This window comes from Mastigoproctus giganteus, chromosome 8, assembly GCF_048544385.1.
Source record: "Mastigoproctus giganteus isolate SK-2022 chromosome 8, ASM4854438v1, whole genome shotgun sequence".
Classification (NCBI taxonomy): domain Eukaryota; kingdom Metazoa; phylum Arthropoda; class Arachnida; order Uropygi; family Thelyphonidae; genus Mastigoproctus; species Mastigoproctus giganteus.
The window spans coordinates 40,158,200-40,183,061 of NC_143582.1; the positions used below are offsets into that span (position 1 = coordinate 40,158,200).

At 36.8% G+C, this 24,862-nt stretch overlaps 1 protein-coding gene across 1 annotated transcript in view; it reads left to right on the forward strand.

Annotated features, from left to right (window-relative positions):
• c12.2 (von Willebrand factor A domain-containing protein c12.2) overlaps positions 1 to 24,862 on the forward strand; it is a 574,487-nt gene that overhangs the window by 206,402 nt on the left and 343,223 nt on the right. Inside the window, exons 15-16 of the mRNA XM_090380213.1 lie at positions 2,365 to 2,478; positions 24,484 to 24,652. Of these exons, the coding sequence (XP_090236339.1) occupies positions 2,365 to 2,478; positions 24,484 to 24,652 (283 nt within the window). The remainder of the gene's footprint in view (positions 1 to 2,364; positions 2,479 to 24,483; positions 24,653 to 24,862) is intronic.

A 24,862-nucleotide genomic window follows, 5' to 3' on the forward strand; every position in this document is an offset into this window, starting at 1 on the left:
CTTTATAGTAAAAGTTGATTGATATGTCCAATAAGAAATACCATTTAACTAGCAACTTTGCAGACAGTTAAATGTAGATCACTGATAATCAAGTTCGCAAACACAAGCAATTGAATCATTGGTTTTTTGAAGTTGAAGGGTGGCCAGAGCAAGAATCATCTTCCAGACAAATGGTTTTATTTAAACTTTGCAAACCACTGAAAAGCATTCACATGAAACATACAAGTGTAGCATCTTCTCTGATAGCTTTTTAACATTTTGTGGGTTTTTTGGACTTTTATAATTTGAAATAAAATTTAATACAAATTCACCAGTCAGTAAAATCACTAATTTTAAAAGTGATGAAACATGTAAAACTCTTCTATTCGATGCATGCTGATTAAGACTGCAAATGAATGGGTGTTTTAAGCATTACTGTAGCTAGATGAGTTCCTGAAAATGTTACAAGTTGCTATTCACTATGATGCCAAAGTTTGAAGATAAAGTTGTTCACCAATTTTTTTGATCACACTTTATAGTAGGAGAATCACCTCATTGACTCTGCTTGCAAAGTTCCTGTATATCATTGACAGAACCCTATTAGCTGTTCTTGCAGCTATCTACATCTCTCAGAGGCCTTCTTAGCGACCATATGCCTATTTTATCTAGATCTCCTTGAAGCAGATATCTTGATTAATGTCATTAACTACCCTGTTCACTTTTTTATCATCAGCAAACATGAAATACTTACATCCATATTATTAATAAATATTAAAAACAGCAAGCAGCTCATCCAAATCATGTGATACCAAACTCATACATCAGTCCATGAAGAGCATGGGCACATAACTAATTTTTGCCTCATGCCATCTAACCATCTCTTTATCTATAACTTATTCCTTTATCCTACCTTGCCTCTAAAGTCACATTTCTCCAATTTATACAACAGTTATTTATTTTGTGGAAAAGTATCAAAAGAATTACTGAACTCTCAATGTACAATGTCACAATTATTCTTTGCATCCAGTTTCTTTCTAATAACCTCTTAGTAGCTATTCAGATTGGTCAGCCACAATTTCCCTTTAACAAATCCATACCGTGGTTGCTTTATAGTTCCATTCCTATTTTACTTTAACTATTTACTCTATTATTTTTCTGACACACAAGTCAACCTTTTCCCTTTGTGCCACCATTGTGAATAGAAGAGACATTTATACATCTCCAATCTTTAGGGACATTCTCTGAATCCATGGATGTTTCATTATTATAACTAAAGGTCTAAATACCTCTTGTACTACTTTTGTTTTAATGTGACTAGCTAGATTGCACCTGCATCTGGTGCCTGACTTATTTTTAGCTTCATTAGTTTCTCTTCTGTCTTTCTTTAAGTTATCATTTAACACCCAGTATTAGATAGAAATTGCCATTCCCATATATAAAAACTCATTGATGTGGGAATGCAGATGCAAAATATTTACTCAATTTATTACCAACCTATATAGGATCATCAATAGGTATGCCATTCTTATCAGTGGGCAATTGTGATTCATCCATTTCCTTCTGGTATTAGAGAATTTTTGAATAAATAACCTGAACAAATTAATCATATTCAACATCATGAAACTTAATGGTCATGCTTACCCTACACAAAATTTAGAATTGTTACAGCTTAAATAGGAAAGAAGTTATCTTTGATTAAAGACATGTTTCAGTGTTTCATGTATTTCAGTGTTTCAGTATCATCATCTTGATGTCATTTTTGGGGGAGACGAGGTTTACTAAGCATATTTCTATAAAATTTTGATGTGTTAAAAAAAATTCATTAAACATTGCATGTATAAAAATTCTTAGAATTCTTAGAAATTTATTCTTAGAATTTATTCTTTAAAATTCTTAGAATTTATTCAGGGTTTGGACTATTTTCCCTTTCTTTTTTGACGTGCTTATTAATGTGTTTTTTATAAACAAATTCTTCAGTATTTTGTTGTATGCATAGGAAAGATATGAAATTATTGAAAGAAAATAGCAAATTAAATTAAATTTTGTATAGCATCAATGAGAGAATTCTCCATACAAGTACTTAGAAAAAACTAGGTTAATGAGGAGAGTGTAGATGACATGGGTTACTTTTTTTTTTTTCTTTTTGGACTGATGTTACCATAAGCTTTCCATCGTGAATTCTTTTGCCACTACTAACACTGATAGAATCACTTAATATTGACTTTTAATAATATAATAGAATGGTAAGTGCATATGTATTTTTAGAGAGTATAAAATAGCCTAAGATAAGTAGAATAATTATTCAGTTATAATTTCAGAACTAATTTTAGTTATTAAACCATTTCATTAAGCAGTATGTATAAAAGGGAAATCTGTTTTGTTTAGGCTTGTTCATGATCGTGAAGCACAGTTATTTGATGGAACTAGACTTTTGGGATATAACCGTTACAATGCTATCAAAGCCGTAACTGGTCTTACAGATGCTGAGCTTGATGCAAAGTATGTTTCATGTTTTTTTTTGTTTTTTATTTTGAAGTAATGAAAAACTGTTTCTTTTCCTACTTTGTTGTTTGTAAATTAATATTTTAATTATGAATTATGAAGATTGCGATCTACATATAACATTTCTCTTGGAAAATGGTTCTGTGTATTGATTCAAATAGCTCTCCATTGTAAGAATGCTGGTTAATCATCTCCATTGTAAGAATGTCAGTTAAATAGTCTACATAAGAATCCTGGAAAGGGCAAGTAGGACCATTCAAAATATAAGCAACAGAGCATTAATTTCTTGTCACTGATGTAAGTACACATCACCTACGTCTTATGTGCAAAAATTATTTGATTCCTAAAAGTACTTAATTCAGGAGTGATACACAATCAACATGTCTTTGGTTGGTTCTTGTCTTTGGTAATTGAGGTTGTCACAGACATTCTCTCAGATATGCCAGACAACCCATGCTTGCTACCTGGGAGTCTAAAACACTGATGGAACTGATATTCGGGTGACACTCAAGTCAAGTGGACCCAATTTTGGCGAAGTCTGGATGGTCTGTGACAGCCAAATCCTCTGCTTGCACCTTCACGATGGTGGAACTGTTAGTAATCCTGGGTATAATCCCCATGTGCAAGCACACTGTGGGTGAACACCCAGGTGTGAACCAACAAAAGCAGGAGTTGAGGTATGGTGCCCAAACCATACAGAGGAATGCCGCTCCTCTGTGTTACCAGGCAATGCTAGGTGGTAGATGACTCTCATCAACCAGTGCAATACCACCACTTTGCTTATTGGAGGCTTGAAGAGGTGGAACCCATGTTTAGTCTCCAGAGCTAAGTTCCGGTCAACCCTTCCCCATCTCTTCCATCATGCAATATGACTGATGACTTTTGAGGTTATGATGAACATCGTGGCGAGATCCAATCTTTCTTATATTTCGAGGGTACAGCTCTAAAACGGTGTTCGCAGGCTGGCCACTAGTTAGTACACCAGACCGAACCTATTGGTAACTCTTTAGGAGGCTTCCGGATCAGCTAGTGTATAATCTTGCTATCTCCTACCTTTACTCTGACAGATAGTGACTGGAGGGAATCCGAGTAGTGTGTATGTGGGGGGGGGGGGGCATTTTCAAGGCCACGTTATGTCAAGGATCTGGGTATATTCTTACTACGTGTATGCCATATCCAAAAATTTCATTACTTCATACAGCATGTCACGCCCCCCCCCCACTTTTCCTTACTATTGAATACACCATAAATTGTCAAACTAATAGAGTGAGCTTATCTGCGAAAAGATCTAAACCTCCCAAACACTTCCTAGTTCATTTCACAAATATATGTGGTCTCAATTCTAATCTCAACGATGTACATTTCCACTTTCAGTCTGCCAAACCCTGTGTACTTTTTCTGACAGAATCTCAGTTATCAGTTGATTCAACTTCTGCTCATCTCAGTTGCCCATATTATAAGCTCTATGATTCCTTTCGCCTCAAAGGTGGTACTTGTGCATATCAGAACATATGCACATATGTGACAGGGAATATGTGTTCTGATATTCCCTGGCACAGCTTTGGTAATTTGGAATATCCTCTTTTCGATCTTCTCTGGCTTAAAATCTCTCTACCCCATCGTGTCAAATTAATCTATTGTTTTGGAGCTCTTGGAGCTCTTTGACTTTCTCTCTTTGCAACTTGACTTTCTCCAGTCCAACTTTCCTAACAGTGAGGTAATTTTACTTAGTGATTTTAATGTTCCCAACTCCAGCTGGCTTCAGTTTTCTAGTCACACTGATCCAGCTGGTCGAGATGCTGAGGCTTTTGCAATTGCTAATAACCTCAGGCAGATTATTCACTTACCTACCAAAATACTGGACAATCCTAACCATACAGCCAACATGGTTGATCTTTTTTCTCACAGACAACCCTTTTAAGTACGTGGTCAAAGTAAGTGATCCTTTAGGCACCTCAGATCACAACTTGATGATTGTCTCTTCTTTAATGGAGCCTTTATCTCATGGATATTCCCAACTTCGTGTTGTTTGGCATTACAAGAATGCAAAATGGGATGACATGTGAGACTTCGTTTTTTTCTTTTCCTTGGTCGGATTACTGGTTCAAAACTTCTGATGCCAACATTTACTCAGATCGTGTCAGTGAAATTATTCTTGTAGGAATGGAATCCTTTATTCCACACTCCACTTTAAAATCTCATCCTTTATCTAAACCTTGGTTTTACAATAAATGTGCTAAGGCTGTTCAAGAGAAGAACATTGCATATCGTAATTGGCTTGTTTCCAATTCTCCAGTTTCGTTTTCTGCCTCCACCAAAGCTCGCAACAATTGTAAAGCAGTGATTAATCAGTCCAAACTAGATTTTGAACAGGCTAAGAGTAGAAAACTTGCTTCTTACCATAATGGTAGATGAGCATTCTATTCTCTTGCCAAAGCTATTGGCCGCAACTTTTGCCAATCTCTGCCCCCACCTCTCTCAAAACCAGATGGTTCTGTTGTCACTTCAGCTAAGGATAAAACTGACCTGCTTGCATCCCATTTTTCTTCCAACTCATGTATTAATGATCTTGGTAAAACACCTCCCACCATTCCCAACACCCTACATTCAGTGCCTCCTGTGGTCTTCCGTCAGAAGGATTTTGACGAATCTTGATGCTAAGAAAGCTCCAGGTCCTGATGGTATTTCTCCACTTCTTCTCAAAACCTGTGCTCCTGAACTTACTCCTGTTCTTTGCTGCCTTTTTTCACACTCTTATTCCAAAATGTGTTTTTCCTTCTGCTTGGAAATTTGCTCATATACAGCCAGTTCCTAAAAAGGGTGACAAATCCCTCCTATCGAATTATCGTTCCATTGCAATTACTTCTACTCTTTCTAAAGTAATGGAGAAATCAATTAACTGCTGACTCTTAAACTATCTAGAAACGTTCCATCCGATCAACAATCGCCAGTATGTTTTCCGTCATTGTCGATCCACTGGTGATATTCTGGCTTATGTGTTTTTTTTTTTTTTTTTTTTTTTTTTTTATGAAACCCCCAAACACGAAAGGTATCAAAACCTATAGTATTTAGTACCGTGCATGGGTTGAAGGAGAAGTATGGGGGGAGGGGGATGCCGGAAACTTTGCTCTAGAGACTAAACATGGGTTTTACCACTTCAAGCCTCCAATAAGCAAAGTGGTGGTATTTCACTGGTTGATGAAAGTCATCTACCACCTCTTACTCATTTATGGACAAATTCAATGGAAAGGTTTAGTGAAACACAAGCAGTTGCTCTTGACATTTCAAGAGCTTTTGAACATGTTTGGCATAAAGGTCTTCTAAACAAGCTTCCATCTTATGGTTTGCCAACTGTTTTTTGTAATTGTTTATCCAGTTTATCTATAGTTTTGCTGATGATAGCATGTTGCATTCCACTTTCCAGTTTGAGAAACCTCGCCTCTGCTAAATCAGCTTCAACTTCTTGAATATCCACTACCAATTCCTTAAATGCTGATCTCGACATAATTCTCCAGTGGAGTAAAGACAACTTAGTTGATTTGAATCGTTCTAAAACTTAGTCCTGTCTTATATCTCACAAAAAGGATTCTTCTGCTGCTATGCTTATATTTGGTGACATTCTGATTTCTAGGCAAGATGCTATATCTCTTTTGGGGATTACCCTGACTTCTAATCTCTCTTGGCACAAGCACATTACAAATATTGCTTCCTCTGCATCTGAAAAACTTGATTTTCTCTTTCACTCTCGGCGTTACTTTCCTTCCAAACAGCTGTTTACAAATAGCAAATCCGCCCTACCATGGAATATTGTTCTCACATCTGGGGCTGTTTCCCCAAAACCTTTCTCAGGCTTCTAGATTCCATTTAGAAGAGGGCAGTTAGGTTAATTAATGATTCATCTCTAACAGTGTCTCTGCACTCTGTCTCATGGACATACTGTTTCTGCTGCATGACTTTTCTACAGATACTTCCATGGGCACTGTTCTTCTGAATGGACTTCTGCAATTTCCACTGTCTCAGAGAATGTGGCGCGTACCCTCCCATTCTCTCTTGCTCCTTGGAACAAGAAGCAAGAGAGAATGGGAGGGTACGTGCTTTCATGCTACTTACACATTCATGAATGGAATAAATCTTCTTTACATAGAAAAAATTTCTTGCAACTATACCATGCAGCAGTGGACCAGTTTCCCAACTTTGTCGTAGTACATACTGATGGTTCAAAGAATGATGCCCACGTTGGAATCGCTGCAGTTTTCCCAAACATCACATTAGCATATCAGTTGTCATGTGAGTTCAGTATATTCTCAGGCGAACTAATAGCAATTCAGGTTGCACTGAATTACATTAAGTCCTCCGATATTAAAAACAGCATGATTTTCTCAGATTCTTTAAGTGCACGTCAAGCACTGAAAAACACCATGAATATCACTCACCCAGTTGTAAAAGAAATAATTACCTCTTTGCATACATTATCAGAACTTGGGAGAAACATATGCTTCTGCTGGGTCCCAGGACCTGGCAATTCCTGGGAATGAACTAGCAGACAATGCTGCCAAATTGGCTAACCTACCACCCGACAGCAAGTGGAAAGTCCCTCATGAAGACTATACACCAATAATCCAGGAAAAATGCACGTATCAGTGGCAGTTATCATGGCAGCAACAGCTTAACAATAAACATCGTTCAAATCTTGAACGATGGTCTTCAAGCTTCAGTTCAATTCGACAGCAGGAGGTAATATTAGCCCGCTTGAGAATTGGACATAGTAACATTACTCATGGCTCTTAAGAGAAGAGACTCCCCCTCAGTGTCATCACTGTAATACTACACTTTCCATGAAACATATCTTTATCGAATGAACAAAACATGCAAGAGAACATCAGAACCTTCTCACTACTGACATAACGAAAGAACTTCTTAAACTTACTTCAATCTTGGGTAATAAAATAAATGTCTCAAACATCATCACTCTTCTCAAAAGGATTAATATATATCACCTCCTTTAGCTAATAAAAAAAAAAATAATAATAATTTTGTAGCCATAGTTAGGAAATTATCCATGGTATATATGTATGGTGCACTATGGCCATAGATGCTTATACCCCAAATAAATCTCCAATCAACCAATCCCGTTCTCTCTTTCAAAACAGTCCAAACACGTGCAGCCACCAGCCAACATCCATTTACTGTCCAACTTCAAACTCACGGAACCAACTTTTAATCTTTCTTGTTTATTCATTCAACTGCCATTTTCTGGAACAATCTTCCTTCTTACCTATTTCCTGAAAATTACAGTCTACAGAATTTCAAGTGCAATGTCAACAAATATCTTCTCAACTTCCAATCCATGCACAGTACTGAGTACTATAGGGTCTAATACCTCTCATGTTTGGGGTTTTCATAAAAAAAAAAAAAAAAAATGTAGGGCAAATATTATAAATTACATTAATGGCACATGGAAGGCCCTTCATTAACCATTTAGAGTAGTTATGTTTTTGATGCAAAGACTCCAATTGGGGTAAATTTTGCTTTGAACTGGGAAAATCTGCAGCAGAAATGTATGAAATGTTAAAACCTGTTTATGGTGATGAACCATTAAGTCATGCCAGTGTGTTTGAATCATATAAGTGGTTCAAAGGCAAAATATTTGCAATGACCCTAGAAGTGTGCATTTATCAACCTTCCAAAATAAGGACAGAATTGTCCTTATTTTGTCAATTGTGGCAAGAGATCATCATTTGACCCTGAATGATGGGTGACAAGTGGGATATGAATAAGGAGACAATTTGTCAAATTCTGAAAGAAGATTTTGAGAAAAGGAAGATCAGTGCAAAATTTTCACAGGAAGGCTTTATCCTTACTTGTCAAGGCAATCCTAATTTCATTGACTTTATTGACCAAACTCATACATCAGCCCAGGAAACACCTGGAGATCAGTGTCAGGTGTTTCAGTATGATTCAGAGACAAAGCTGCAGAACACGCAGTGGACTTCAAAAAAAAAAAATTGTTTACAGAAGTCCAGGATCGAGGTGATGTGATCATGTTTTTCTACAAACAATGTGATTTACAAGAGATTTGTAACTGAAAGGGAGAAAGTCAAGTTGTGTTCTCCATACGGGGGTGCTTCCAAGAGTACTGAAGTGCATTTCCTGGGTGAGGCTGCAGTTTCGATAGAAAGGCAGCTGATTCTTGTTGCACTTGTTGTGAAGACATTTCTGATGAAACATAGCATTGTACAGATCAGCCATCCATCCCCCGTACTCTACTGATGTTGTACCAGCAGACTTCTTTCCCCAAGGTGAAAACTGCCCTCAGAGGAATGATATTTCAGGATGTTGAGGGCATAAAGAAAAATGTAACTGCTGAACTGAACATTTCTTTGGATGCCTTTGCTGACTCTTTTAAAACAATGTAATAAGTGCATTCAATCAGTTGGTGATTTCTTTGAATAAAAATAAAATCATTTTTGAGCTTCACTTTGTGTTCTTTTTATTTCACAAGTTCAGAAACTTTATTACCACACCTCACACCTGACTAGCCTCCACATGGCGAGGTATGGGCAATGTTGGGCCCCATTAGGGGCCTGGCAGCCAATAAGCTGGACAAACAATGGGCACAACACAATCACATTGCACAGACATGGCCCACACACTTTCAAGTCTCTGGCTTGATGGTGTTCTGTCCTCGATACAGCGAACACATGCGGAGATGGGAGAAATTCGAGGTCCTGTCTGACACGAATGTACCTTGTACATGTTTTTGATATGTGGATTCTGTGGAGTATGTGCATATATATATATATATATATATTTATCAGAAACATATATATCTGCTTTCTGCAGAGTATGTGTTTCTATAAATGTTTCTGATGTTTTCTGTAGAGTATGTGTGTATACAAATTATATATTTCTGATTTGGACATATAAAAGCTGCAGTTGAATAAATTCTCTGGATTTCTGATATACAGGGTGGCTCAAAAATATTGGTACAAATGTTTAGGGAGGTAGGTAACATCTAAAGGAATGTGAATCGCATAGGAACCCATAACCGGAAACGTCACGGGAAAATAGTAGCAGAGGCACAAGAAGCAGAAATGACACAAGACAGTAATTAGTGGCAAACATTTATTTGACATAATATTAACAATGGAGTACGAGATGGATGCATTTCATGATGTTACAACAGATGCTTGAAGGTTCCACCATGAGACGCAGTTCATGCGTGACACCATCGCAGCATGGATTGGTGGACACGGTCGAACATACCTGGAGTTTCTTTGATAGTAGCAGCAGCGCAGACGAGTCACGCCACGAGATCCATTTCCCTCTCCACTGGTGATTCATACACGATAGATTTGAGGCCCCCCCACAGAAAGAAATCAAGGCTCGATAAATCAGGTGAGCATGGGGGGGCAGGCAATGGGTTCACCACGGCCAATCCATCGATGCCCAAAACACCTGTTCAAATGGTCACGAACACACCTTCCGTAATGGGCAGGTGCCCCGTCATGTTAAAACCAAATGTTGTGTCTCACATTTGCTGGAACATCGTCAAGTAACCGTGGTAGAACTTGTTCAAGAAAGATCCGATATTTAGCGGAGTTCATATAGGATGGTAACAGGTATGGGCCAACTAAACAGTCACCGACCATACCTGCCCACACATTTATTGCGAAGCGATTTTGTGCTGCATGGGGGCGCACACCGTGTGGGTTGTCATGAGCCCACGCGTGAGCATTGTGCTGATTGAATAAGCCTTCCCGAGTGAAATAAGCCTCCCCGAGTGAAATAAGCCTCATCCGTGAACAAAACATAGGCTGGAAAATTCAAGTCTTGAACACTTTCTTGGAGAAACCACTGCGCAAAAGCCACACGTGCAGGATGATCTTGGGGGAGCAGTAACTGAACCCTTTGGAGATGAAAGGGGTGTAAGGAATTGTCGTGCCAGACACACTGTACACTGCAACGAGACATTCCTAAGGCAGAGGCAGCAGCACGTGTGCTGGTAGTAGGATTATTCTGGACATCATTCAACACACTTTCTTCTATGGCAGGAGTTCACATCGAATGTGGTCTGCCCGCATTACTCCTGTTACCTCTAAATGACCCATAATCGCACAAATTTTGATGCACACGGCAAACAAATGGTGGTCCGGACATATCTGTGTGGGAGGCATTCTCCATAAATTCGTTGAGCGGCTCGTGTAATGCCCTCTGCTAAGCCATACACTAGATGCATGTCTGCCAGCTCACAGTTCGTATATCGATGCATGCTCTTCGTGCAGCGACTACTGCTTGAATGAGTAAACCAGAAATTTTCCCTCTCGCGAACTGATGAACAGCGCCGTCTACCGACTTACGGTGACATTTCCAGTTATGGGTTCCTATGCGATTCACATTTCTTTAGATGTTACCTACCTCCCCTAAATGTTTGTACCAATATTTTTGAGACACCCCGTACAAGTTGATGAAACTAAATCATATGATATATAAATAGATGTAAAGGATATTATCAACATCAAAAAACAAAATGTAACTACAGTTTTATTTATTTATTTTTATTTATTTACAGTTAATGACTTGTCCAAGATAAGTATATGAATCCGCCTTTTCAATTTCTGCTCTTTCAATGATTATATCCTTTCCTCTGGCATACTTGTTCATCATTATTTTTGTTTTAGCCATATTCATCTTTAGTCCGAAATCCTTAATTAACCCTGCATAACTGATTAAGATTTTCCTCAAATTCTTTGGGATCATGGCTTATGACCACAATGCCATCTGCAAATTGTAAATGGTGTAGGTCAGTGTTTCCCAACGTGGGTCGCATGCCCCACATGGGGGAAATTTGATTGTTCAGGGGGGCAATTCAAAAATTGCTCGTCTAGAGTTTAAAACAACCGCCTACTATGATTTAACTTGTACAAAAGAAGAATTGTTGGTATCTCAATTTGAAATAAGCATTCGTTTAAATGTTGTACTTTCTATAGAGCCGCACTTGAAAGTTTGGAGTTATATATCAACTACAGTTTGCTCGGAGAGTATTGCTTACTATGCCTACTGAAGGAATAGTACATACTGTATTGGACGATTGCTTATGGCATGCGCAATGCGCAAGCAAAGTGGTTGTCTACTGTAGCCTACCGCAAACTCTGCATGTTATATGAAATAGGTAATTCCTTTCATACAAACGCTCGTTTGGGCATCGTGACTGTAGTAGTAGTAGTGGCATGTGATGCAAGAAAGCAAGTGTATGAGCTTATGCAGCATCAGCCAAAAAAAAAAAAAAAAAAAAATCACACCATTCCCTCCAAATGCCTGTCCAGTTCCTCCTTAAATTTATTCAACCTATCAACTTCCACAACGACAGATGGAAGTTTGTTCCAGCAATTAACCACCAGCTGGCTAAAGGCAAATTTCTGCACATCTATTCTACATCTGTCTTTTCTTAATTTGAATTTATGCCCCCTTAGGTTCGTAATCTGAACAAGTGGAAGGATCCCATCAGAATTCAGCGTGCTAAACCCATTCAAGGCCTTATACACCTCAATCAGATCACCGCGCAGGTGCCTAATCTCCAGCCACTGCAATTTGCAGAACTTAAGCCTCTCTTGGTAAGAGGATCCCTTCATTCCTCTCACCAATCTTGTTGCCCTTCTCTGTACACGCTCAAGTAAATCTACATCCTTCCTAAAATGAGGCCTCCAGACCTGTACGCAGTATCAAGGCATGGCCTGACCATTGCCTTATACAGAGGGACAATCACCTCCTTCTCCCTGCTAGCAAAATTCCTATATATCATTGACAAAACCCCATGACCTGCCCTGGCAGCCAGTCTGCATTGCTCAGAAAACTTCATATCTGACTGCATTACTCCCAGGTCTTTTTCATTTTCTACCACCTTAAGTGTAGTACCACACAGTTGGTAAGTTTCTCTGGGGTTACTTCTACCCATATGCAGTACTTTGAATTTCTCAAAGTTAAACTCCAGTTGCCACTTCTTAGCCCATCTGCCCAAATTATCTAGATCCTGTTGCAGTAGCACACTGCCATTACTGTGATTAACAACCCTGCCAACCTTTGTATCATCTGCAAACTTCGACATTAAGCCCGATATACCTTCATCAATATCATTGATAAATATACAAAACAACAGTGGACCTAACACCGAACCCTGTGGGACAGCACTAATAACATTAGTCCATGAAGAGCAGCACCCATTGATTACCACCCTTTGTCTTCTCCCACTTACCATCCTTTTATCCATTGTAGCAACTTACCCATAATACCATTCTGCTCCAATTTGAACAATAGTCTTCCATGCGCAACAGTGTCAAAAGCTTACCTGAAATCCAAATAGATGATATCAAAATTATTTTTTGCATCCAGTTCCTTTGTAACCACATCATAATATCCTATCAAATTTGTCAGACAAGACTTTCCCTTAACAAACCCATGCTGTGTCTGAATTATTGCTGCAGTCTTGTCTAGATAATCCTGCAATGCATCTTTAACCAGTGACTCCATTATTTTACCCGGAACAGAAGTTAAACTAACTGGTCTGTAATGACTCGTGTCACCCTTCGATCCCCCTTTGTGAATTGGGGATACATTTGCACATCTCCAGTCGGTGGGGACCTCCCCTGAGTCCAAGGATGCTCTCATAATTATGGCTAAGGGTTTGCTTAGTTGCTTTGCCGCCCTCCTTTAGTATAATTGGATAGATCCCATCCACCCCAGGTACTTTTCTTATGTTTAACTTCAACAATTTCTCTTCCACTTTGCTTTCAGTTATTACAAAATCATTAAGTATCTTGCTACAATTTGATAACCTTCTGCCATTTTCAAACCTTGATAATTCCTCACGTGTGAATGTAGATGCAAAATACTCATTCAGTTTGTTTGCTATCTGGGCAGGATCATCAACAGTCGATCCATCGATGTCGAGTGGACCAATCAGATTCATCCCCTTCCTTTTAGAGTTTATATAAGTAAAGAAATCCTTGCTGTTTTTCTTAGCATCTTTTGCCAAGGATTCCTCTTAATCTGCCTTCGCCTGCCTAACCTCCTTTGTGACCTGATTACAGACTAACTTATATCTGTCATAGGCTTCTGAGTCGCTTGATAATTTATATGGATCCCATGCATTTTTCTTCTCTGTTACGAGTCTCATTAGTTCATTAGATAACCATTTCGGCCTAAACCTTGAACAATATTTCTTAATAGTTATGAAACTTTTAGTAGCATCCACGATTAATTCCTTGAATGCTTCCCACTTAGAATTTACTGTTGGTAACATCGTCAGTTTATCCCACTGTACAGAATTTAAAAACTGTCGGAGACCACTGTACATTTGGATAGGTTTGGCGATCTCAGATGAAAAAAAAAAAAATTACTTTGTCTGCGCACAGAATTATTATTAATGAAAAACCGTGATACAAAATGGTATGTATTTGTCGTATATGTATATTTCTGTGGTCTCAGTAAATAAGCAAATAAGTCCAAAAACTCAAATTTGCAGGAGAGGAAAAATAAACTTCACACTCTCATATAAACATGCATATATTCGAATATACAAATATTTATTACTCACGCTAAAACTACAATAACAAAGATATCTGCATGTCACAAATAGTAAATAATAAATACTTTATTATAGTGCACTTATCTCATTTTTGACAAATTAGACTTATCTGCTTGTTCACGGAGACCACAGATTTAATAGCCCGAATTCAGTAATTTGTGTGATTTATTCATTCAAAAAGCGTTCTAATAATTAATTTTGATATATTAAAATAAAATAAAATTAACTTTAATGCATAGTTTATTTTTAATTTTTGATTTATCTTATATTTATTTCTTTCAGTTGCACAGTAAAATGAGTAGTGCAAGTAAAAAAAAGTTCGTCAGTATTCAGAGGAATACTTAAAATTTGGTTTCATACCCGCTGTCCACGATCAAAGGTCATCTTTTTGTCTTTTATGCCAACAATGCTTGATCAACGAATCAATGAAGCGAGGTGGCCTTGAGGCTCATTTGAAGGCGTAACATAATGCTCATGTAAATTCAGATTTAAATTACTTTCAAACTTTAAAGAAGAATTTTGAAAAAAGAACAACATTAAAGTCTCTGTTTATTGCTCATACTGCAACTGTCAATCATACTCTTGAGGCTAGTTATGAAATTTCTTTTACTCATTGCTAAATCTGGGGAAAATCATACTATAGGAGAGAATTTAATCAAACCATCAATATCAGCATTTCTTAAAACAGTTCTAGAAAAAGATGACAAAGACGTGAAAACTATGCCACTCAATAACAATACTGTTAGCAGAAAAATAGATGGAATGAGTGAAGATATTGAAATACAACTTGTTGGAAAGCTGAAAACAAGAAAATTCTCAGTGCAAATGGATGAATCAACTTTGAGAGACAATGAAGCCGTACTGATAACTTATGTAAGATATAGTGATAAAGGTAATTTTGCTGAAGAAATGTAATTCTGTAAATCATTAGAGAGCACCACTACCTCCAAAGATATATATAATAAGTTAAAAAATTACTTAGATGACAATAATATACCAATGAAAAATATAACATCTTATGCTGCAGATGGTGCTCCTAATATGATGGGCAAGAAAAATGGCTGCTTAAAATTGATGAAAGATGAGAATCCAGAAATGCTTCTTGTGCATTGTGTTATTCATAGGGAAAACTTGGTAGCTAAAAATATTTCGCTTGTTCTTAATGAAGTACTAAAATCGGTTATAAAGTGTGTCAATGCTATTAAAGCTAATGCCAAATGTGAGCGTCTCTTCAAGATTTTTTGTGAAGAACAAAATGCAGACCATGTGAGACTTTACTTCACACTGAGGGCGCCTCCGTAGCCAGGTGGGAAGGAGCAGCAGTGCGTAGCACATGCTTCTTGATTAGACCGGGGTTCGAGCCCGTCACCACCAAATACGGAGTATGCGGAAAGGTCAAGGAATGACCACCGCATATCCCGGAGCAATATGGCCTTAGTTGCTAATGCTCCTAAAAACCAAATAACGAACAAATAACGAACGAACTTCACACTGAAGTAAGGTGGCTCTTGAAAGGGAACTGCTTGAAAAGATTTATGGAACTATTTGATATTATTAGTGACTTTTTAAGTGACAAACTTGAAATGAAGCATCTGTTAACGGTCGATGGTAAAGCATTTGTGAGTTATTTAGCTGATATCTTTGAAAAATTGAATATATTAAATAAACAACTTCAAGGAACAAGTAAAACTCTCGTCAATGCAAAAGCGAAGATATTTGGTTTCATTACATTTATTGAATTATGTCAAAAATATATTTGTAACAAAAATTTTGAACAGTTTTGTTGGCTGCAAAAATGTGAAGTGACTGATACCGCTGTACTTGTTATTGTCGATCATCTGAAAATTCTGTCCACTGATTTAAAAGAAAGGTTTTCTGATTTAAAACAAATTGATTTTCCAACCTGGATGATGCAACCAATGTTAGTGGATTTGTCTGATGTATCAATGCAGTACCAAGAAGAACTCTCAGAAATGCAAAATGATGAGTCAGTTAAAACTTTATTCAATATAAAAGGAGCGATGGCATGGCTTTGTGATGAAACAGAAATTAAATACCCAAATTCAACCAACTTTGCAAGAGAGCTATTGTTACCGTTTACATCTTCATATTTAGCTGAATGTGGATTTAGTGTCATAAATGATTTGTTACTAAAGAAAAGAAATCAACTGGATATCATAAAACGGGGAGTCTTGAGACTGAAGCTGACTAAATTGGAGCCCAATATAAAATCTCTCTGCGGCAAGCATCAAGCACAAGAGTCTCACTATATTTAGTGCACTCATCTAGGAGTGACTTCACATGGAATGTTGAAATTATTAAACAATTAAATAATAATTACTAAAAATTAAAATATTATAGAAAAATCTTTCATATAAATTATTTTGTACTTGAATTTTAGTTGTCTATTATATGTTTTGAAAATTTACTTACTGTTTTTTTCTTAATAATTTCCTAATGATTTCTTCCTAAAACCTAAGTCTTGTGTCCTGAACAAGTTGTAATTAGGCTTCATTTAGGGAATAATTCAATTTTTGAATATAAAAAATATGTATATGTTACATAGGGGCATCAGAATTTTAGAAAGACTTAGGTGGGGCATGGTAAAAAAAAAGGTTGGGAAACACCGGTGTAGGTACTCTCCATTCACATTGACTCCTTTCTGCAACCAGCCCATCCTTCTGTAAGCTTCTTCAAGGGCAGCAATAAAGAACCTTTGGAGATATTGTGTCTCCTTGTCAAACTCCTTTCTCAATTTTAAATATGCTACTGTCTTTGTCTAGTCTAATAAAGGAGGTAGCATTCTCATATATTTTCTTTCCAGTGTCCAAAACATTGCCTTATGCTGTATGGAGTCAATTGCCTTTTCATAATCCACAATTGCTAGGCATAATGGTGTTTTATATTCATTTGCTTTCTCCATTAGCTGTGATATTACTTGAAGGTAATATCAACATTGAGAATCCTGCCCTAAAGAATCCTGCTCTTTCATTTAATTCTCATCAAGTATTCTTTCTTATCTGTTAGTAACGACCCTTGTGAACAACTTGTAGATGTGTGACAACAAGCTAATTTGTCTAAAATTTCCAATTTCTGATTTATCTTCTTTCTTATGCAGCAAAATTATGACTGCATTATTCCATTCCTTAGGCATCACACCTTTCCTAATGTATTTTTTTAAGAGTCTTGCCAGTTTCTGTTCTATGTCTTTGCCTCCAAATTTTAACAACTCTACAGTAATTTCATCTTCACCAAGGGATTTTTGATTCTTCATTTTCTTCAACACATTCTACCTCATCAGGAAGGATGTCGGGTATGTCATATGTGTTGCTAATTAGTTATCCATCTTCCCCACTCATTCCCTCATTCCTTATATGATACTATATAGTAATCTTCTGCAATTTGAATTATGACTTCTCTGCTATTTATAAGTACACCATCATTATTCTTTGGATTCGGTATCATTTGTCTCTCTGTATTACTGTTCATGACTTCTGATTTAAGTAATTTGTTTTCCCTTAATACTTGTTCTACCTGTCTTCTGTTAAATCTGTTTATGTCCTCTCTGAGTCTTTCTAATGGCTTTGCATAACTCAGTATACTCAGTTTTGTCCTTGTCGGTGTTTATCTTTCTCTTCATTTGTCATCTTTGGTTCATCATGATAAGTGTTTCTTGATTAATTTTTTCTTCTTTGGATTTCTTTACCTATAGATTTCTTGGGCTGAATCACTTTCAGAAAGTTGTTGAATTCCTTGTCGATATCTTGGTCCTAAAAGGTCTGCAGAAGCTGAAACTTGTTCCTGAGTTCCAGTATACTGCTTTTTCTCCTCTTCTGTTATCTCAATGACCTTCATATTATTTACTCAAGTCAGTTTTTTTTTTTCTTTCATATCATACATCTATATCAAGTGTGCATCTTGCCATTCTGTGATCACTTCCAACATTTACCATGTTCAGTAATATCATTCACAATATATCTTCTGTTAGCATTAGGAGAAGCATATGATGCAAGAAAGCAAGTTTATACAGCATCAGCCAAAAAAAAAAAAAAATCCCATTTCGCCCATCATTTGCTGCAGAAGTTTGTCCATTTCTTCCTTGAATTAATTTAAGCTATCAACTTCCACAATGACAGATGGAAGTTTGTTCCAACAATCAGTTAACTGCTGACTAAAGGCAAATTTCTGCACATCTGTTCTACAACTGTCTTTCCTCAATTTGGATTTATGTCCCTCAGGTTTATAATCTGAGAAAGAGGAAGAATTCCATCAACATTGAGCCTTTTCAAATCATTCCAAGGCCTTATACACCTCAATCAGATCACTTCACAGGTGCATAGTCTCCAGATGCTGAAATTTGCAGAACTTAAGCCTTTCTTGGTAAGAGTACCCCTTTGTTCCTCTTACAAGTCTTGTTACCCTTCTCTGTGCTTGTTCTAGCAACTCTCCACCCTTCCTAAAATGAGGGCTCTAGACCTGTACGCAGTACTCAAGATGTGGCCTGACCATTGCCTTATACAAAGGAATAATCACTCCTTATCCCTGCAAGCAAAATTCCTGTAAATCATTGACAAGATGCTATAACCTACTCTGGCATCCTGTCTGCACTGCTCAGAAAACTTCATATCAGGCTGCACAATTTCCCCCAGCTCTTTTTCATTCTCCACTACCCTGAGTAATACCACACAGTTGGTACATTTCTCTGCGGTTACTGCTAACCATATGCAGTATTTTGCATTTGTCAATGTCAAACTTCAGTTGCCACTTCTCAGCCAGCCCATCTGCCCAACTTTTCTAGATCTTGTTGTAGCAGCACAATACTGTCATTAACAACCCTGCCAACCTTAGTATCATCTGCAAACTTGGATATTAAGCCTGATATACCTTCATCAATATCATTGATAAATATACAAAACAACAGTGGGCCCAACACTGAAGCCTGAAGGACTCCACTAATAACATTAGTCCATGAAGAGTGGTGTCCATTGATTACCACTGTCTTCTCCCACTCAACCACTCTTTTATCCATTGTGACAACTTGCCTTTAATACCATACTGCTCCAATTTGTACAGTAATCTTCCACGTGGAACAGTGTCAAAAGCTTTCCTGAAATCCAAGTATATGATATAAAAATTATATTTTGATATAATATACTTGGATTTTGATGTAATATACCAGTTCCTTTGTAACCACATCATAGTATCCAATCAAATTGGTCAGGCAAGATTTCCCCTTAACAAACCCATGCTGTCTGAATTATTACTGAATTCTTGTCTAGATGATCCTGCAATGCTTTTTTAACCACTGATTCCATTATATTCTCCTCAACAGAAGTTAAACTAACAGGGCTGTAATCACTGTTGTCATCCTTTGATCCCGTTTATGAATTGGGGACACATTTGCACATCTTCAATCCTTGGGGACTTACCCTGAGTCCAAGGATGCTCTCATAATTATGGCTAAGGGTTTGCTTGTTTCCTTTGCTGCCTCCTTTAATATCAATGGATAGATCCCATCCACCTCAGGTGTCTTTCTTATGTTCAATATCAACAATTTCTCTTCCAGTTTGCTCTCAGTTATTACAAAATTATTTAGCTCAGCGTTAGAGTTTAATAAGCTTCTGTCCTCCTCTTCCCTATAGAATTCCTCATGTTTGAATGTAGTTGCAAAATACTCATTCAGTTTGTCAGTTATCTGAGGAGGATCATCAACAGTCAAACCATTGATATCAAGTGGTCCAATACCTGTTAGTGAGGATGAAGTCAATTTCATTAGTTATTAATCCAGTTGAGCTCCTCCATGTACACTTTCTGTTCACCCTTTTCTTGAAAAAAGTGTTCATTACTAATCATCCTTGAGATTCTGCAAATTCCACTAGTCTTTCATTTCTTTCACCAATTCCAAAATTTCCTATAGTTCCCATTTCTGTGCTTTTTTGTCTCTTTCCAACCTTAGCATTGATGACCCCATAATGATGGTGTAGTGAGTTTTCTGTTCATCTAGAAGTCTCTCAGTCTCGGCGTACATTTTTTCATCCTCTTCATTATCATGTCTCTATGTTGGTGCATATGCGTTATAACCTTTACTTTGTACCTCTTAGAAAACCCGAGTAGTAGTCTCGACATCCTTTGTGATGTACTTTTGAATTCCCATATGTTTGTTTTAAATCTCTATGGACCAAAAAGCCAACTACACCTTCACTGTTTTCATTGGTGTCCTGTAGATTTCCACTTGATAAACTTGTAAGTGATTCGTATCATTTCTTCTTGTTTCAGCCAAGCAAATGATATTCCAATTCACATTTTCTAATTCCATTTCCAGCTCTAATATCCTATGTTCACCAATGAGCAATCTTACATTGTAACAGGCCAAGTTCAGTTTCTGGGCATGGCAGCCTGCTTTTACCCAGAGATTCTTTGCACCCTCTGGTTCCACTCTGATTCTGTTTCTGCCGTAAGAGGGAGAGTGAAAGCCGCTGGGGACCGAGGTCCATTTGTGTCATTGTATTATCATATTTAATAAACTGCTAGAGGGTTTGATCTTTTCCTCTTCACACTGACCAGGCATCTTGAGGAGAACCACTCTACACATCCATTGCCACCAAAGTGACGTAAGAGGCTTACTAATGAGAAGGTGTGCATGAGTGGATTTTAGTGAGGCAGGTCAACCAGACTTCTCCTAAATCTTTTAAAATAGAAAGATATTGCATTCTTCAGTGTTTTAGATTGAGTGTGTGATAACACAGAATGCCTGTTCCCCTCTAAGCCCCCATCTTTCCTTATAGCATTCCATAATTTATATCAATTCCTTCAGTGCCTCTGCCATTCAAAATGATCTTTTCCCTACTCGCTACTCATCTGCTGTTGAAAAGTAGTTGATCTTGTCTTCAGTAATGTCAAGAACGCAGTAAGGGCATAACTCTCACTAACGTATCACACTTAACATATCATATTAAGATATGTTTAATGGGTGACTAGAAATGCATTTGAAATAAATAAATAAATGGATAGAGGAGGCAGAAAGGCCTCCTCAACTTGTAAAACACTTCCATGGTATGAGCTTAACAAGGTGTTGAAAGCATACCACATGGATGCTGGATTATGTTGACCCATTTATTTCCCATGATTGTAAATTGAATGGTTGTGGATCTCTGTTCTGGAGATCCCATTCCACCTTGTCCCACAGTTGCTAAATTGCATTGAACAGTTTTGGTGACTGGGGAGGCCACTGCAGTAGGCTGAGTTGGCAATTCTGTACATCTTTGGCCTTGTGACTTTGCATTATCCTGTTCGAAGAACCTGTTTCTGGATGGATACAATGCAGCAATGAAGGGATATACCTGGTCAGAAAGAATTTCCAGATAACCTGTGGAATCCCAGTGTTGCTCTGCTGGTGAAGATCAGGCAACAGTTTACCATTCCTTCACTCTCCAGCATCAGTGTTCCTAAGCCTGCTGTAACTGTGTCTTCTTGTTTTTTTCTGACAGGAGTGGAACCCAGTTCAGTCATCACATTTATGAGGTGGTACGATGAGGTGTGCATCCTGAAATGCCTCTTTGGTTACCACTGTTGTATTGGATTGTTATTTGGCTGACTGTTGCCTTTCTGTTACCCTGCACCAGCCTTGTCAGCTTTCAAAATAATCATACTGCAAACCTGACACTAAGCTTGATGGCACATTTAGACTCCTAAATTTTTCATCTTCTCCATACTTGCACTCAATTGTACACATACAGCATTCCCACATATGCACTCATCTGCTTTATATTGCATGGGACAAGCACATGATGTTGTTACTGAAGGAGTGCTCCATTTCAATAACTGGGTAGGTGTATGTAATAAAATGGCCACATAGTGAAAGTACAATCATTATGCTAATAGCAAGTCTGTTTTCAAATCGGTTGTAAAAAGACACATTTTGTCCTCAGATACCCTTGTGTTGTTAAGCTCCTGTCACACAACAAATATAAATTTTTTTCTATTTTATAGCTTATTTTTACCATTGCTAGTACTGCAGGGAAAATATAGCATACTTAATTAAATTAAATGAAAAGACAGTTGAGCTTTTCCTTTAGTTTCTTGTGCTTTCTAACATATTTAATATATAGGATGTTTCAAAATTATTTATGCACACTTTAAAAATTTATATTTAATGAACAATATGCACCGTGCCAATTTAATTTTCTTAAACTCATTTCGTAGCTTAAAAATAGACAATTCTTTTACACTAATTTAATTTTTGTTTTATTTTGATTATCTTGACAACGAATTTCATGATCAATGAGCAAGTGTTTTTTAATATCCTCCAAGGTCGCCAGATCTCACCCATTTAGAATTTTTTGCTTGGGAATACTTGAAAAATTGAGTTTACAGTCACAAACTGCAAACATTGGAGGAACTGTAGATGAAAATACACAAGAAACAGAAAACATTTCACCTGATTTGTGCATTTCAGTATGTAGATCTGTTGAAGATAGATGCTGCTTATGCATTAATGCTTGATAGAGGGCATTTTGAACAATTAAAGTACAGGTGACCCCCCCCCCCTTTTAACGCTGATGATTTGTTCCGGAAAAACAGAGCACTACATGAATCCACGCTAAGCGAGCGGCGCTTTATCATAAGGTAACATATGTATTTGTAAGTTGCAGTTGGTGCCATAGGATATTTCCTAATCAATAATAAACGGTAGTGAAAAGATGCACAAATGTCGGTCAAAATATTTAATATTCAAATATATATATAAAATATTTAATATTCAAATATACATATAAAATATTCTGCATTACATACATATATAATTATGTGGTGGTAGCTACTTATGTATCAAAATTAAACTTAAAATTCCAATTAAAATCATGAATTTAATTGATCTAAATTGATTTTAATTGATTTAATTTAAATGATAAATTTAATCATGAAAAATGTGTCGATTTTGGGTTGGCCCTCTTCTAAATAAACTAAAAGGGGTATTAATTTTAAATCCCCCACAGCATCATCACCCAACAATGAAGTCGCCCGATCCTTCGCCGCTTTGAAACCTGGCATGTTTTTTTCCTTCTTTCAATATAAAACTTCTTTTAGACATTAATTTCCACAAAAGTCCTGCTTCATCTATGTTATAAACTTGTTGAAAAGTATAACACACAATACCTCTCTTCAATTATTTTAACAAGTTCTTTTTTGAAAATTTTGGTTCCTTGATCTGCACTTGCAGCTTCTCCCTAGATTTTAAATCTATTCAACCACCCCTTACTAGTTTTAAATGGTTCCACATTTTTTTTTTTTTTTTTTTAGGTGAGTTTTCTTCAGATCATCATATTGGCTAATCTCTCTCTCTCTTCTTTTTTTTTTTTTTGTAATATTTAACTTAACTGAATTCTGCATTGGATGTTATCTTCAATAAAATTAATTAACATCCTTCCATTTTCAATCCTAATAGTCGGCCTAGCCCTAGTTGCTTGCAGTGGAACAGCTATCTTTCCCGCTGCTAAAATTAATTCTTTATTTTTTTATAATTGTTCTTACAGCTAAACTTGCAAGTCCTAAATTATGGCACACATCCGCTTGTTGTTGACCGGAATCGATTCGCTTCAAAACGTCTAATTTTATTTTCAAATTCAGTCTTTTTCTTACATTTATAGTCTTTGTACTGCGCTCAGACGTTGTTGCTTTTTCATTCTTATTGGCCATTATTAACTCTTCGAAAATGTAACTGCGTTGGTTGCATTAATTATGATACAATGTTCAAGTAAACTGTCTGTTACGCACAATGTCTGATACTGTACTGAGTGATGACTAGACTTCGGATAAATGCATATAATGCAAATATTACAAGCAATATACTTGATCATTTTTTAAAATGTTGATCTCGGAACTACGTAACAAGTCACTGTACTGCAATTAAATTAGCGTGCGAGAAAATTTCACTGAGCGTGGGAAAATTTCTCAAGTCGGCGTGGGAAACGTTTTAATGCTGTTTTGCTATTCATTTTCAAGCTATCGATTCCATCAAATGAAACGATTTCGTTAAATATGCAAAAATGCAATCTGTAAAAGAGCGTTATAGTGATCTGTGACAGCGTTATAGTCAGATACGGGTTATAATATGAGAACAGCGTTATAGCGAATCAGCATAAAGCGAACTGCGTTATAACGGGGGCCTGCTGTAGTTTTATTGTTGTAAAAAAATTTGTTTTTGTGTCTTCAAAGTATCAACAAAAATTGGATTTGTGTACATTATTCATTAAATATAAATTTTTAAAGTTTGTATACATAGTTTTGAAACACCCTGTATTTTACCTGTAACATTGCAGGTTGTTATTTTTATTATTTTTTTTATGAGATATCTCAATTTTGCTGTGGTCTAAAAATATTTCATTAATTTTAGAAATATATATATATTTTTTTCATTTTAGGGGAATTTTCTGTATCCATCCTGCTTTTCGAATAATTGCCCTTGCTGAGCCTCCAAAAATTGGAAGCTCACGTGAACAGTGGTTGACATCAGAAATTTTGACAATGTTTCTTTTTCATAATATTCGGCCACTCACATTTGAAGAAGAGAAACAAGTTATTGAAAAAATGGTATGCAAGAAAAACCCATTTCTCTCTATCTCTCTTTCTGTCTCTCTCTCTACACACACACACACACACACACACACAAAATTATATACCTTTAGCATTAAATTTACACCGTATAATCTAGTTTAAGGTATAAGTTTATTTTGTGAAACACCTTGAATAAGAAATAACTTAGTATGAGCAGCAGTACGAAAGTAGTACCACCTATTTTTT